We start from the raw sequence: 17,963 nt of genomic DNA, 5'->3' as shown, positions 1-17,963 counted from the left end.
CATATTGTCTTATAAAGTGGCAAAAATTTCTTATATATAGTGGGATGGTGTTTCTTACGTACCTGTAAAGAGCAGACAGTGGCCTCTTGTTTCCAGGCTTTGGTCTGTATGGTTTGGGTTCCCCTGCCATGTTAATATCTGAAAATATAAAATAGCATTTTTAAAAATAGCACTGATAAACAATTTGGAAACATTATAACTTGAAAGTTTTATTTTTTCTATTTACTTATGCAAATTCTTTTACAATTTTTATTTATTAAATAATTTATAGTGTGTGTCTATGTGTGACATTTTATATGTGGTTCTTGTACTTGTTAGTGTGCATATAAGTGCATATACAGAAATGCAGGTGCACACATACATGGAAACCCTGGGTCCACATGTGGTGTTTTCTCTTGATTTCACTTTTATGTTTTTGAGACAGGGTCTCTTCCTGAACATGAAGTTCATCAATTAGACAAAGTGTTCTGGCTAATTAGCTTCACAGATAGACCCCTTTGTACCAGTGCTGGGAATTATAAGAATATTCCTGCCTCATCAGTCCTTTCCTGTGGGTTCTGAGGATTCAGACCCAGATTTTCATGTTTGTCTAGCAGATGCTTTACCACCTAAGCAACTTCTTTATTCCTTCTTACACAAATCTTTCACATTTTCTGTGAAATGTATGGAAACATCTACTTTACATGACACACTGTGGGAATTTTCATATACAAAAAACAATTAGACCCTTGCTTGTCTGGATTTTATACCCTACTAGGGAAATGTAGATCTAAGAAAGAATCGAAACAATAAAAATATATAACATATTGGAATATAATGTGTTGTAGAAAAAGTGTTGAACGAGAAAAGAATCAAGGTGTATAATAAAAAAAATGTAATGAGATCCCTTCTGATTTTTAAATTATTTGAGACATCTCAACAATTATAAATATATGTGTGGGATACAGCTTTGTTCCTATTAATTTCTACCATTATGTTATCACAATGCTTATTATATTTACTGAGGAAGAAATAAAATGATAAAATTAATTTCACAGCATACATTTAATGATATATATTTCTGGGGGTTCACATCTTGACTTCATGAACTGAAAATGTCACCAATAGTCTGAGACTGACAAGATGTCTGAAAACATAATACTGCATGCATACAATTGCCAGTCTTGTACTTAAAAGAAATGTTAAGCTTTTAAGAAATTAGAAAGTTAGGCTTTAAAGAGAGTCTTCTGAGCTCATCATGTCCTCAAATTTATGGTACCCCTTTATCATGTTCCCGTGTTTACTATAATTTGTTACCATAATAGACTTTTTAATGAATAGTATTATAATAATTAGGTACTGAAAATGCTAATCACAAAGTTGAATCATATTTCCACTATTAAAAAAACCTAATATTTAAATAATAGATATAAAATATGTAAAGTTTAAGTGATAAGGAAATGAGAATTCATTTATAAGCTCAAAATATGGAATGATGATCTTAATAAAGAGATAAAAATAACACTAGGCTTAAAAGATAACATTTATGAATTATGTTACATTATATTAGGAATCATTCCTCATCACAAGTCCATAAAGGCCACAGAAAGAACAAAAAGTCCTTGACAAAGGATTTGTTTCTTGAGTACATAAATATATCATCTTCATCACAGGAAAATGGGTCAAAACACAAAAAAATAAATTTGACAAAAACAGCTAGTAACAACTTTATAGAAGAAAAATGTGATAAAAAATAAAAATTTCTAATTTTCATCAGTAATTGGAGATCTAAGTTAAAATGAGTCATTGATGATATCAAGTATTGACCAGGTTTGGAGCAAGGGGAATGCATATACAGTATAATTATTGGTATAAATTAGTGAGGCTACCTTTGAAATAATTTTGCAGTTTTAAAGAAAGCATATTGTTTAAAATGGAGCCATCAGTTATGGAGGCAGATGCAAAGATCCATAGCCAAGCACTGGGCCAAGCTCTAGCTTTCCTATTGAAGAGAGGGAGGAGGGATTGTATGAGCCAGGGGTATCAAGGTCATGATGAGGAAACCCTCCAAGACAGCTGACCCGAGCTCTTGGAAGTTCACATACTCTGGACCAACAGCTAGGGATCCTGCATGGAACTGACCTAGGGCCTCTGCATATTTGTGACAGTTATGTAGCTTGGTCTGTTTGTGGGGCTCCTAGCAGTGGGACCAGGACATGTCCCTGTTGCTTGAGCTGGCTTCTAGGAACCTATTCCTGGTGCTAGGATGCTTTGCACATCCTTGATGCAAGGGGATGAGCTTGGTCCTGCCTCATCTTGATATGCTATGCTTTGTTGACTCCTATGGAAGGCCTGCCCCTTTCTGAAGGGAGACAGAGGAGGAGTGGATGGGGTGGGGGCAGTTGATGGGAGGTGGGGAGAGGGAACGGGAGGAGAGGAGGGAGGGGAAACTGTAGTTGGTATCTAAAATAAATGAAATAAATAAAATTTAATCATGTGAGGACTGTGCTACTAAAGAAATTACTTCTTAATAAAGAAAAACTAAAAAGATTAATTAAGAAAAAGGAAATTATTACATATGTGTAACGTACGACTTAAGAAAGAGTGTTCAGTGTGATATACTTACAGGTAGTAAGATAAATACTTTGTGCACTTTTAGAAATGACATCATCTAATATAGAAAAATAAAGAGGAGTGGAGAGAGAATTAGAGCTACAGGCAACAACATAGCTCTGTTGATGAGACCTAGAATCACAGCCCTGAACAAAATTAATGTCACTGACAAACACTGACAATAGAAGTCTTTTATTTAAATTAAGGTGCAGTTGAAGGACTACTTAGGAATAAATTGTAGGAAATTAGCAGAAAGAAAGTAGAAGTAAACAATGAATTCACCAGAGAATTACCTCTAAAAGCATACGTTTGGGAGGACATGGGGAACTTTGAGGTCAAATTACAGAGCACTGATAGAGACAACATGGATTAACGTCCCAGTATTGTTCTTTTCCATAAATACTTTATGTATTTTATGGTGGGTAGTGAATAAGTAATAATTAAAAAGTTGAGCATAACAATGACAATATCTGTGTTATTGCACGCCTGGTTTGGAACCATCAGATTTTAGTGGACAGTGGATTAAAGAGAGGTTGGGTGCTAGTGTACAGGTGGCAGGGAGGGGACAATACATTTGGAGTGGATTATTGAGTATGAGGAAACCATTAGAAATCACTGTTAAAACTTCAAATTTGATTTGAATTGGCCATAATATATGGTTCTCAGATGAGAATAAAACGAATAGACAGTGAGTCCTGTGTGATTTAAGATAAGGCACTTCGAGTGTTAATTTAAGGCTGTTTATAATTGTCCCTATATGCTACAGTCGGAAAAAATATAAATGAAACACTGTATTGATGGCAGAAGCTGCTTGTTTGTGAAAATATAATGATAGTCATTGTATCTTTCCATTTTAGATATTGTGACTTATAAAATGAAAACATAAAATTATCTTTATAAGTGAATAAAACTATGAGATAAGCATCAATGAAAAATATTGTCAGTATCCTTAATTTTTTTCATAATATATTGTCAGTAGTTGTGAAATACACTTAAGAGTTGACAACATATTAAAACCAGAGGAAGCCTTTCATGACAAGCTGCTAAATCTGTATTTCCAGAGATTATCAGCTTCCCATCAAAGGTATTAAAATGGATATGAGGTCCTAAATAGTTGGCTCAGTAGCTAAGAGCATTTGTTGGTTTTGCAGAGGTCTCAAGTTTATTTCCTCATATCCACATGGCCGCTCATAACCATCTGTAACTCCAGTCCTAGGGGATCTTATTCCCTCTTCTGACTTATATCAGCAACAAGCACACACATGATATGCATACAATGTGCTTACAAAGCATCGATACACATAAAAGAATAAAATAATAAATTTAAAAATTATAAAACTGCATATAAGTCCTGAGATTCTTCTTAGCAAACAATAAATACAGAATTTTCCTCCAAATGTACAAAACTTATATTTAAATACACATATACATATTTCTGCAGTGCTTTATTGACCCTCACCCAAAGTTTGGGTTTACTGGACAGAGACCACCATCTCTGTTAATCATTATGAAGATAAAGCCTTAGCAGAGCATAAATAAACTAATCTTTCCTTGAAATGACCTATAGAGTTGGAAGATGTAATGATGTTATGAGAACAATCAAGCTTTGTTGGAAGCTAAAGATCAAATTCTGATGCATCAAGAACTGTTGTTCTGAAAGGGACCATACAGAAGAGTAAATGGCATCTTGGCATTTTTGCAGAGACCCTATGTTTACATAAAGACAGGGTATGCGGAAGGCTGATAAAACTCAAATTGTGTCCACTCTCATAAGCTAGGGACTTTGGAGTTAAACATCTAAACATAGAAAAATATAAAAGGCCATTTCTTAGGCTCCTGAGTTACAAATTCTTCTTACTAATATTTAGAATTTTTCCATATGTCTGACATCTTAAAAATGAGACATTGTCATCTACAGAGTTCATGTTTTAGAGTCACACATACACTTTTATTTATTTATTTATTATATATACAGTGTTCTGCCTGCATATGTCCTTGCAAGCCAGAAGAGGGCACCAGATATCATTACAGATCGTTGTGAGCCACCATGTGGTTGCTGGGAATTGAACTCAGGACCTCTGGAAGAGCAGTCAGTGCTCTTAACCACTGAGCCATCTCTCCAGGCCCATACACATACACTTTTAAAAAACTGCAAAAATAAAACCACACATAATGTTTCCTGTAAGTTTATGATTTTATATTAAAAAGAATTTATTATAATTCTCTTCTAGAAAGGATATATGGTTAAAAATTACCAGGAAATTGTTTGGGCATATCCCACAATTCCCATTTCAGCTTCTGGTCATTGAGTATAAGTTGTAAATTATAATTATTGGGTGAAAGAGCCTGATTTTCTAACTACTAAAATTACATTCTCCTGAAAAGTACTGGTAAAGTCAGTTAACCTTTGTGTGTGTGTGTGTGTGTGTTGATGAGGCCAGTTTGGGTCATTTGCGCACACACTTGCTGATATCTTCTCCCTCCATCCCTCTCCAGAGAGAGGAAGCAGAAAGGAAATAAACTTCTTCTTTTTAGGAAATGGAGAGACAGCTCATTCTCACCTGAAAATGGGGTTTTGCCAACTTTTGTCATAAAATGAAACTTTACAAGCATTTATTAAGTACCTGACAGAGCAGATGTGCCCTATTTACATGTAATTTTGATTTAATTATTGGTTTTATTAGTTCAAATTAACATGAGAAAACTGATGAAGTGAAGCTATACTCCAAAATTTTATTTATTAAACCTCGGACTCAAACTACTTAAAAATCTCCTGATGGGCTAGTTCCAACTGTACCTTCCATAGTAAGCTAAACGGCACCAAACATTAACTATTATCAAAATTCCACTTTTATTTCAACCAAATAAGCAAAACCATGATACCATGGCAAAAATAGAGGTAAAAGTATGAAGCTAAAAAAAGTCAATGAGTTGAAACCAGTTTGTCTTGAGGCAAATGAGACAGGTTTTATTCTGAAGTGTCTTTCTCAGAAGCAAAAGGCAGAACAGGAAGATACATTCATTTTAAAATCTTCAGCAGAAAAAACAAACAAACAAACAAAAAACTCCTACCACTTCTCCATTACTTCAAAGGACTGAAAATGAGAAGACTCTCTAATACTATATCCAATAAATGCATGATTTGTCCCTTTGGGCACAGATTTAACGTTATCACACAGTTCACATTGCAGCGACTACTGCTTGTGCCCCCCGACTCTGAACTTCTGAAGAGCTGTCATCTTTTCAACCTCTTTGTTCTTCAGTGCCTGCAGTGTGGTTTGCCCAATCGATGCACAGTGATTTTATTGCTAATATAAAATATACAGGCCGGAAGACATGTCTCGTGTGCAACATACGGTTTTAAGCAAGCTATTTCAACACGTTTGCTACAGTGATAGTGACTTGAATTATGTTTGATGAGGCAATGATTTAGGTTGCCAAATTTATTAGTCAATTTAAAATAGGTTAGAGAAGTGCTAAATTGTTTATTTCACACATCTTTAACGCAGATGTTCTAATGCACACATAAAGATCTAGAATAGTTTTGAACAGTACACTTGTTCACATTTACTATAGCACAGCTCTCTCACATTCCTGGTTTGTAAAATTATACTTACTTAATTGTCAGGGATTCAGTTGGAAACCTCCTGATTTTAAAGATTAATGTAATCTTCTAAATCATATATTATTTGACTAATGCAGTAAACTAACAATTCCCACTGTCCCACGCCACTTTCTATATATTTAACCTTGGTGTAGGAGACATATCTAGTATAACAGGATATTAAATCAACAATGCTGCCTTCTAAATTAACAAAAATGTTTTCCTGAGAAGTTACTTAAAAAGGAAATCTTTATTCTGCGAGTTATTTCCCTCTTCTTTCCTAGGGTTAAATAGATATCTAAATAATTCAGCTATGGCATATAGACTGCCAAGAGTAGTCATTCAGGGTATTTTATTGTTCACATTTAGAAGATTTAAGGACTCATTACCATTCAGTTAAATGAAAACTCAGGAGATAAAGAAAACTCTGTGTTATGTTTGACAAAGGAATGAATATAACCATATAGTATCCAAGTATAAGTCTGTACGACTGAAAAGCCCTTCTTTTCAGGCATTATTAGTTCGGATCCCAAGAACACTGTGAAGTCAATAGAGTAGGAATGATCATTCTCCTTTTATACATATAGATGTTTTAGATACTGAGATATCAATGCCATTAGCTGTGCTTACTATAAGCATTTTTATTATTGAGCACATCCACAGCATCCAACTATCAGAAGAGGACATACCACATCCCTGCAATGAAAGATGACTGTCTTAGGGTTAACCTTGAAAGGGACTGCACTAGACCTACAGAATTACCTTTTTCTCCCTGTATCTCACTGCTCATCCAGATTTTGGAAGTCACACTTTCTAAACCCGTGATGCCCAGTTTCCTGTGGAAAGCAGCCTGCAGAGGAATGTGTTCTGAGTTGAAGGAGACTAGAGCTATGGGGTGGGTGAACATGTGGTTAAGGAGGGCTTCAGGGAGACATGGACCACAACTCTATGAGAAACACTCTGGACTCCCCAGAGTGCTGCCTGAGATTTACTAGCCAGGTGAGTTTATGACCCCAAGGTTCCCTTGAGCTGCACAGAAATGGTTGTTACTCAGAGGGAAAAATGCACTGTTCTTGCTAATGCTAAGTACAGTTATCCTGTTTCATAATGCCAAGCATTTTGAGACAAAAGCTGAGAGTAAAAACAATTTTATATTGCAAAAGTAAATGGCTTCCTAATCTTGTTTTTCCATTCCCAGAATCAAAGCTAGTTTTAACATTTGAAATATGTCCTTAATAGTATGTTAAAATATTCACTGTTATGAGAGTGAAACTGTAGTCTAATTTTACTGGGCAGCCACTGAATTGTGACCACTTTAATGAGCCTGTGGACCTAGTTTCATAAATTAGTTCTGACACAGCACTATGGCGCATTGGCCTCTGGTTATTAGAATGCTAATGCAAAGATCACTGGCTGGCCAGACGCCCATTTGTTACCAGAGAATGCTCTGTGCTGTAGGGTCTGTCTGCAAGGACAAATAAGAGTGGAAACTGGAACTTCTTCCTAATCAAACCTGCTAAGGCTGAGCCTTGTGTTTCACTTATTGAGATTCGAACTGATTTCTTCTGCAAGATAAAGTGAAAAAAAAAAAAAAAACCAAAAAGTAAAAAAGTACATGCATCCAGCCCTTTTGGTAGTTGCTATACTTTTCTAGATTTTACATTAAGAATTTGTCTTTAATTTTTTTTATAATTGCATACATGAGTACTGTATTTGCATCAATTCCATGGTGGAGTTGTTGGAGAGAGGATAGGATGATAATGGTTCCCCCGAGAACCACAGACTATCTGACAGAAACCCCAGTGCCAAGGCATGGGGAACCTCCCTTTAAGTTATTCTTCTTTATGGGGAAATGTGATTCTCAAACCAATATAGGCCATTGCTGTTGCCTATGGTTGCTTTACAGAATTTCAAGGTAAGATTCTCCTGCAGAAGACACGAAGAGCTGTGGGCACCAGATTTGAAGGAACTGAGCTGGAAATTATCTGGAAGCCTGTTCCCTAAAAACCAGGGGTGCTTTGCAAGCTTCTATGAGAGAAAAGTAATGAGCAGTCCCACCCAGTTATATAGCCTATGAATCACAATGGCAGGCTTTACAAGACACCACACGGGGCAACAATGGCTCTTTACTCTCAGCGTACCAAATGATGCCTTCATGGACTTAAGGCCCACTCAGTAGGAGGAACTTTTTACTGTAAACATAATTGAGAACCTATGGCTGGCGAGGTCCCAAGCCTGGAGAAGAACCCATTACTGTCGATTGCTTTCCTAAACCAATATAATTTCTAATGGGGTTATAAATATTACCTTTATATCTGTAGATAAATGTAGCTTTCACCCCTTAACAAGAAGGTTCTTCTTGTAGCAGATGGAGGCAATTGCAGAGATCCACAATTGGTCAAAACTCAGAGAAAAAGTGACCATGGTGTCCAACCCCAATTGAGACATTTAATATGTAAATTCTATATGAAGAATTAAAAATATATAATCAATCATTCTTTTTCATTGGTCAAATAACTGTTGGATACATAAAACTGTGAGCTGGGAGAAGCATGATGTCAATTTATGCCCTCATAAGGGTGGCACAGAGTGGCAATGAACCATTTGTTATCTTACACAAATGATGACGCATATTGAAGATGTCTACTTCACATTCCCTGAGCGCCATGCTTCATTCTCTAGATAAAAATGTGCCATAGGGTCCCTTCTTGGCCCATGCAATGATTCCTTCAAAATGCCAATTCTAAACTTAAGTTTTTCACAGAACCGTATCTCTTAACTGTGAGAAAGTCTGGTCTACTAGATAAGTAGAGGATACAAGTTTCTCCCATTTCTTCACCTTGATCTGCATTTCTATCAAAGCTCCATGTATCAAAATGTCTTCTATTTGTCTAAAAACGTTGATGACATGAAACTTGAAACTGTGAGACTTTGGCATGAGTTTAATCAATTGGTCTTCCAGTCTAAAGCTATAAAGCAAATACCAAATGCTCATAATTACAAAAGTAGAGCATGTTTAATTACCAAGAAATGCAATTTGGTTAGCTATTTTCCTATTGTTTTGTATATTAATTTCATAGGTAATTTTTCAGAAGAATTATTTTAAATTCCATGAACATCTTTATTTCTACAGAGTCTAAAACTAAGGATGACTTTTTAAATTGAGATTAATTCTCCAAAACCAAGTTAACCAACCACGAAATTTAGATAAATATTTTCTAGTGGTACTCTGAATATGCTCTGGACTTTGACCTCACAGCATCTGTGGTAATCTGCTGGAGATCTGCACAAGTGTGGTAAAAAAAAATATTGATTTACCGTGAAGGAAGGAGGGCTCATGGGGATTCCCCACTGCTGACAGACTATTGGCGTTTATTGGCTGCTGGAAGAATAGGGGGTGATTTTCTCAGTGTTATAGCTACTGATAGATTTCTCATGTTTCAATAAAAAAGCCATCATCTATGCTCATGAAAACAAGCATAATTAAACTCAGTAGTGCAAAAACACATAAATGCACACTTACACAGATACACTCACCCACACACTCATACACAAACATACATACACACCTGTATTACACACTACACTCACACATGCTCTCATATACACATTCATTCACACACACACAAACACATACATACATACAGATACACCTCTATGTGGGCATGCTTAAACACACACACACACACACAACACACACACACACACACACACACACACACACACACACAAGTCCAAACAACCATATTAACAAATAAGTAAACCATCAAAGTAGGAGGGGGGTTGTTGAGAAGAAAAAGAAGTTTCCCTGGGAAAGGGAGTGTATTGAGAAAAGATATTGAGGATAACAGTAAATAAAATGTATTAGACACATGAATTAAACTGTCAAAGAAGAATATATATATTCTGAGTTATTTATGGATCAATAATGGAAACTGTTATGATAATTAAGAGTATAACTACATGGGTAAAATCCAATTTGTTTATGAGCTCGGTGTAGTGACACATAGTGAGAACCTGTCTTAAAGCAACAATCCTAATTTTGTCTTATATTCATTGGTTCATTTAGTAGCACTGATTTCAGTACATTCATTACAATTATTTGTTTTCAGCCATAAATATGACCATTTAAATTAAATTCAATAAGAATATTGATTTACTTGACAACATTCACATTTTCACACTAATAAAACAGAAATCTCAATGTGAATGTTTGTTTTCTTCTCACCATTCATTTTTTTTCATATGTGTACATATGTATTTTTCCCATTAGGTTCTTATTTTGGCTCTAATTAACTGTTTCCAGCACTGCAATTGTTGTGTTGGGCATTTTATTATTTACAAATGAAATGTTAAGATCAGCATTAAGAGCTAAGTATATTTTCTGCAGTGTAGCACACAACCCTGCTAGGGCACTTAGCAAACATGCACCGTCTTCACTATGTAAATGCCTGTCAGAAACACGGCATCCAGGTTCTCTGCCAGTCAAAATCAATCATAATCTGGGTTTTGACGGGATACTAGGTGACTAAAATACACATTTCAGAATGTGAAGCTCTGGAATATGACACGTATCCTTTGCCTTCAGTCACTTTTTTTTTTTTAAATTTGTGTTTGTTTGACAATTTCCTACACTTATGTAAAGAATTTGTGTTACATTTTCTTCTCATTCCCTCTCTCTTCCTCTCCCTCGGTATTGGAGTCCTTCCTCCTACAACCCCCTCCTTCCTTCATGTGTGCTCTTTGTATGCAGCCCATGGAATTTAATACAATTTCTTTCCCTAGAATATGTGGGAAATTATCCACCTGAACAAGGGCAACTCATCCATGGCTAAACTACTGGATAGAGTGACACTCTTTCTCCAACAGCATTTGGTTGTCAGTGTTATCCTCTTAGGGAGAGGTGGGTTCTGAGGACCCCTCTCCCATCTGTAATGTGATGCAGAGGACCCTCCTCTTGTAAAGTGAGTTCATGAGTGTACTGGCAACCCTATGTTCAGAAGATGTCTTTTTTTATTCTGCATGTCTCAACAGTCTCACCCAAGTTTTATTTAAAGTCTAAAATTTTAAAACATTTTGCAATGATAATATTCAGAATTCTGAGAAGAAAAAATAAAGCTTTTATGGACATTCTTGAAACTAAAGGGTTAGGATATAATGATGTCAGCTTAATCCCCTTTTTGAAGGTTGCTGCTCTGTATTTGCCATTTAATACTGATGGTATTTCAAACAGGCACAAAAATGTGCAAGGACTTTGTACTGTGGCCCTTGCTATTGGTTTTGCTTTAAAGGAGTTGAGAAATAATATACTGGTTGCATAAGATATTACTAAAAAGAAGTATTTATCGATGTTGTGAACTCTTGCTTAAACATTGTACTCTGTAGAAGCATCATTTTAATTTAAAACACACATTGTCTATAATTTATTGGCAAGTTACCAGTTATTTTGTAATTTTCCATTTTAGAATAGATTATTTTAAACCTGTTAATGAGATTGTGTAAACCAGAAAATCATTGAATTAAACCTTAGATAACCAATTAATTCATAATTTGAGACAGGGTCCCATGTATTCCAGATTCTCCTTTAATTTCAAGTCTGCTGGCCTCTTTGTCCCAAATGTTGGGATTACAAGCTTGTGCTGACAATTCTTATTCAGAATGTCGGGAGATGGCTAGCTAGACTTTAAAGAGTCCTTTAGACCGAGAATATAAACCTGAAAGAGCCAAAAGGGAAAGGAATAGAATATTCTCCCAAGGCAGGAGAGCAATGGACACAATATGTCTCAAAATAAAGAGCCAAGCTAACATAAGGATAAGGACATGTAAGATTCAGTCAAATAACATTCCCTCAGGTGCTGCTGAATCAAATATGGAGATCTCACTCAATGTGCTCCTGTCTGCGTCCATACCACATGTTTATCTACTTCTTTTATCTTACCATCATTCCCACATTTTTGTAGCTGCAATAAGCTGATACAAGATCATAGAACATGCTCTTCACTATGTTTTAGGCATTAGTCTCTCCACTGGCTTAACCTTACCCTTGATCATCCATGAATCAATCCCTTTATCATTCACTGCTCTATTTCTGTTTTTTCCTCACTGCATATTAGTGTCAGCTGTTAGTTCTGCCCACTCCTTACTCAGTCTCCTGATTTAATCTTTATAATTCAAAACATTTACCTCCTCCCAAAGCATGGTCAGGTATTATATTTACTGTTTTTTGTTTATTGTTATGGCATCTGCTTCCTGCCCAAGGGAGGACAGAGATAATAATAATATATAAAAGTATTTAGATTATATCACCAGTACCTACCTATAATAATAATATTTGGTTTGGATATGGGGCACAGTAATTGATGAACTTGTGATTAAGTTAATCAGAGAGTATAAGTGTATTATATGAGCTTCTGTAGCAACACAGCTGAGTAATGAATAAAGTTAGAATTAGGAAGGCCTTTGAGATTTTGCCTCTATATTGAATATTTTCTTGGGAAGAAAAAATGCTTTTTAATTAAAATTATTAAAATTGTATAGTTTTGAAAATAAATTATCAAAGCAATAACTTTGCAAGTCACTAATTTTAAAAACTATGACTAAAGATTATTAAAATATTTTCCTTTTAATTTTAAGACAATAGTAACAGAACATTGACAGATTATTTTAATTTTGATTACTTGTGTGATTTTTGTTTGTTTGTTTGTTTTTGAGACAGAGTATTGTCTGGTTGGTCTGGAATCCTGTATAGACCAATTTGTATTCAAACTTAGAGAGCTCTACCTGCCTCTGCTTCCTGGGTGCCAAGATTAAAAGCATGTGCTATCTTAGTTTACTTTGGTATGAAATATTAAAAAATATTTTTCTTATTTGTAATTTTCATAAACCCTATCAAAAATTTTTGGTATTGTATTTTATCATTAGTTGTTTTGATACTGTTGACATTTGCAAATGATTGTGAGTTGTAAAGATATTTTTAATTAAAAAAAGTAAGTCCTCTAATAGATGATGTGTCAAATTTGAAAAGTGAAAGTTTCATTTTTAATTTTATATTGAAATTTGCAAATATTTCAGTCCAAATATTTTCAATGGTGTTATGTTTAAGTGGTTTTCACAGAGTATACTTGTTTGCTAATGAGATAAAATTTATCAAAATTGTTTGACCATTCTTTTCTCTTGGAAATTGTAGGTGCTGCCTAATCATTGGCATTGACAATTTCACTCTTCTCTGCTGTATCAAAGATCTATTTAATTATAAGTAGGAACTGAAGTAAAATATTTTTGCTTTTCAATCAAGAGACTATTTAAAAATATTAATAATATACATTAAGAATCCACGACCAGGATATGTTGTGTGAGAAAAAAATCAATTTTCAATGACAGGAAAAAAATAGAATCATAAAAGATGTATTACAAGTAAGGGGAACATTATAATGGGTTAATGGTTTTAAGAGATTAGTTGGGTCATGAATATAATTAAAAAATTTAAAAGCATACCAAACTCAAAAATGAAATTGTAAAACAAAGGAATAAATCTCACATATTTTGGAGCTTTCATTGTTTTTTATTTCTGTAGCAATAATTTCATCTTTTAATTTATGTGATTTTTCTTAGTTATAAATACTTTCTTAAAAAATATTTGAGAGAAGAAGAACTGGCTCTACAGTTCAAGATACTTGCCATCAAGTCTGCCATTAACTTGTTGTCAAGTTTTATTCTCAGGAGCCACAGAAAGAACTGATTGGTTTTGGTGGTTTGAAGAAAATGTCCCCCATATTCTCACAGGAAGTGGTAATATTTGAAGTGTGGCTTTGTTGGAGTAGGTGTGGTGTAGTCAGAAGATTTTCTGTGTCTCGGCTGGCTGGCAGTCAGGACAAATCTCTCCCACTTGTGTCCCCCAAGTAAACACACAGAGGCTTATATTAATTATAACTGCTCAGCCATTAACTCAGGCTTATTGCTGACTAGCTCTTATAGTTAATTTAACCCATAATTGTTATTCATGTTTTGCCACATGGTTTAGTACCTATTCTCAGTTCTGCCTTGTCATCTTGTTTCCTCTGTGTCTGGCTGGTGACTGCTGACTCAGACCTTCCTCTTCTTAGAATTCTCCTTGTCAGCTTATCCCATCTATACTTCCTGCCTGGATACTGGCCAATCAGTGTTTTATTTATCAACCAATCAGAGAAACACTCATTCACAGTATACAGAACATCCCACAGCAATGTGGCTATTTTGGAGGAAGTGTGTCACTGAGGGGTGGGCACTGAGATCTCAGATGCTCAAGCCAGGCTTAGTGTGACTGTCCTTTCCTGCTGCCTGCTGATCCAGATGTAGAACTCTTAGCTACCTCTCCGGTACCATGTCTGACTGCATACCACCATGCTTCCCATCATAATGACAATGAACTAAAACTGAATGGTGAGCCAGCCTCAGTTCAATGTTTTCCTTTTAAGAATCATCCTGGCATGCTGTCTCTTTACTACAGCAGAAACCCTAACTAAGACACTGCCCAAAGTCGTCCTCTGACCTTCATGGATACATTCACAAATATATGTAACACAAACACACATGTGCACACACACACACACACACACACACACACACGAATAAAAATGCAATACAAAATTTGAAATACTTAGATATTTGCCCCTCATATGAACATTTCCTTTAAGGTTTTCAGGTAATTTCTAGCCAAATGTAACCAAAATTTAAATTATTTATCAGGCTATTTTCCAAAAGACCAACATTCCAAATAATCAATCCAACTCATTTTTAGAATTTTAGATTTTGTTTTTATATAGCATTTACATAAAACATTGATAAATGTGGTTCAGAATAGCTTATATATGTTGGTAGAGTATCTGAGTTTATGGATGAAGTTGTGAATATTTGTATGCTAGTAACAACCAGCTCCAAAGACATGCTTGTTCCATGAGTTCCCTAAGTCATTAAGAAAGTTTCACCACAATGCTGTCTTCCACCATAGTAAATGATCATATCCTTTTTGAGAAGTAATTCCATAATTTTATCTCAAATGTTGAATTTACAAAATGTGTAATACTGTCAGTTTTGTAAATTTCACCTTATCTCTAGAAGCCCTGGAACCCCTTAATTTTAAAGGAAATGTGTGATGTACAGGACTACATTAGCTTATGGCCTATTAGGGATTTTGTCATTGCTATCTAAGGCCTCTTGAAATAATTGTTGTAGACGAGAACTGCCCATGAGACAAGAAAGCAGGGGAAAATGAGATTTGTTAAATACTCCATGTCCTTATCATTACCTGTCTCAGAGACGCTAAGAGAGATCACTGGCCAAATATTCAAAATATTGTTTTAATGTAATATTGCTCATTAGTGATCAAAACATGCAAGAAAAATATAATAGATCTAAACTGGCTTGATAGATGTTACTCTATAAAATAAATTTTTGGCAAGAGAAAAGATTAAGTAGTCAATGATGATATGAATGATAAGCTGACATATATAGTATCTATGCAACGTCAATACTAATTTCTTAGTGTTATTGGTAGAACACAAGCAAGAGAATAATTTGCATAAAACCTCAGAACAGAACCCAGATTAGAACTTTGTTTCTGACTGCAGTGGTACATTCTTTAAACAACAACAACTCCAACTACATTAGAGAAGGAAATTTTATATTGTAACCCTTGGCAGCTGTGAATGGTTGATAGAGAAAAGCAGGGCTGTTTATCTCTACTGGATTCAGAAGCAAGTGCAGGGAGCTTTGCAGTCTGAGTTGGTGCTGATTAGATTAAAGTAAAAATCCAGATGGACCAGTACCAAGAGAGAAGGCAAGGGGCCTCTGTGCATATGAATGAGTGCAACTGTGAAAACATGTTTAGTGAGTAGGTGTGCTACTGCACACATTTACAATTTAGTGAGTATGTGTGCAACTGCACACATTTACAGAGATATGACATTCATTACTCAGTACCTTCTGGAGATGTACTATTATGCAGTAAAATACAAATTTTTGTTGTTCAAATTTACAGTCATTATCTCTAATGAATGTCTTACACAGAGTTGAAACTACAGAGAGAGCTACTGAGTATAGCCTGAAACAATTGTATTAATGATGAGTATATTTCGCAAAGGATAAAGATTGTTAAAATGTTCATTGTTGAAAGATTTCTTGGTATTTAAACATTCCACTTCCAGTTTGTAGGAGTTTGATTCGAGCACCACTGTGCCCCACACTCCATTGTGTTCCATCACAATGCAAAAGTATTGCCTGTGCACAGGCTCCTGTGTACACCAGTCAGCTTTTGATTGTTTATTATAGCTGACACAGTGTAAACATATAGAAATAGTGATCATTTCAAGAAAAGTCTGTTTTTGTTCATTTCAGGCCAAATTACAAAGCACAGTTGAGAAATAAGGTCACTGTGTGTTCAATAAAGACTGGGTTGCTGCTGAAGTGGTGAGATGGGACTCTGAGGCTTCCCACACAGCCCTTTACTTGTTTGCAAGCAGTGGAAAGCTTAGATGTGACAAGTTCAAGTTTCAATATTCAGAACTTCTGGAATATTTTTTATAACTATTTTCTGTCCACCGCTAGTTGACCCATCAGGTTAAGAAGCTGTGGATACTTAGGGCTCAGTCCATTTCATAATCACTTATTACTGTAACAGGTTAAATTATATACCCACAAATTATGCGACAGTCATCATAGGCAGATCAGTTCCCTGGAGAATTATAGTTTTTGTACCTAGTAATATATCACACTACATAAAAATGAGAAATAAACTAACTTCTAGAATGAGGGACTAGTCTGAGTTATGGAGATAGACTTAAAGGCAATAACAAAAGCTTTCAGTTGGGAAGAGGAAAGAAAAGGTTAGAGCACCATTATTGGTTTTGGCTTTCAGAGGAGTCCACTAGTGAGGAAATCACAGAAAATTCTAGAAGCTTGAAAAGATAAGAACATACACTCTCTCTTCAGTCCCTGAAGACAAATGCAGTCCTAAAACCATCTTCGTTTCTCCTTAGAGACTTGTCTTAGTGCCTAGCTCTCATCTCTAGAACTGTAAAATGATGTAACCATGCTCAAAAAAGATCATTTTATTCTTAATTCTCTCTCTTTCTCTCTCTCTTTCTCTCTCTCTTCTCTCTCTCTCTCTCTCTCTCTCTCTCTCTCTCTCTCTCTCTCTCTCTCTCTCTCTCTGTGTGTGTGTGTGTGTGTGTGTGTGTTGGAAATCATCGGGCAGAACTAATGCCATTAGTTAACTATAGAAGTTGAATGGTGATTGCTCACACTTTAATCTAACCACTTGGGAAGCTTGCCTTTAATCCCAGCACTAGGGAGGTGGAGATAGGAAGTGATAAGGTGGGATGGAGACAGACTCTCAGCCCTTTTGTTTGGAGGATCTGGAGAGGTATCTATGATGGGACACCTCACACAGCCTTGAGGAAGGGGGAGGGACCTGGACCTGCCTCTACTAAATGTACCTCCCCATGGGAGGCCTTACCTTCTTGTAGGAGGGAATGGGAGGGGGGTTGGAAGGGGGAGGCTGGAGGTGCAGGAGGAGGGAAGAGGGGGAATCTTTGGTATGTAAAATGAATAAAAAAAAATGTTTGTTAATAAAAAAAAGTCACTGGTGACTGCTTCTTTGCCTCTCTGATCTTTCAGGTTATTAACCCAATTTTTGACACCTGGTTTTTATTGCTGAGACTAATTAGGTTCACACTTCATATGGCACCTAAACATTCAGCAAGAATTTTCACATAAAGCCTGAAAAAGTTTT

At 35.6% G+C, this 17,963-nt stretch overlaps 1 protein-coding gene across 8 annotated transcripts in view; it reads right to left on the bottom strand.

Moving 5' to 3' along the window:
* Nucleotides 1–17,963, bottom strand: part of Ralyl (RALY RNA binding protein like) — a 693,727-nt gene that overhangs the window by 156,744 nt on the left and 519,020 nt on the right. For all 8 annotated transcript variants that reach the window (XM_006977863.4, XM_006977864.4, XM_076563812.1 and 5 more), the window contains one exon: nucleotides 63–138. In XM_006977863.4, coding sequence (XP_006977925.1) covers nucleotides 63–138 — 76 coding nt within the window. The remainder of the gene's footprint in view (nucleotides 1–62; nucleotides 139–17,963) is intronic.

Source organism: Peromyscus maniculatus, chromosome 2 (genome assembly GCF_049852395.1).
Source record: "Peromyscus maniculatus bairdii isolate BWxNUB_F1_BW_parent chromosome 2, HU_Pman_BW_mat_3.1, whole genome shotgun sequence".
Lineage (NCBI taxonomy): Eukaryota > Metazoa > Chordata > Mammalia > Rodentia > Cricetidae > Peromyscus > Peromyscus maniculatus.
Note: the sequence above shows the minus strand (reverse complement) of the source record. Positions and strands in the feature narration are given on the sequence as shown.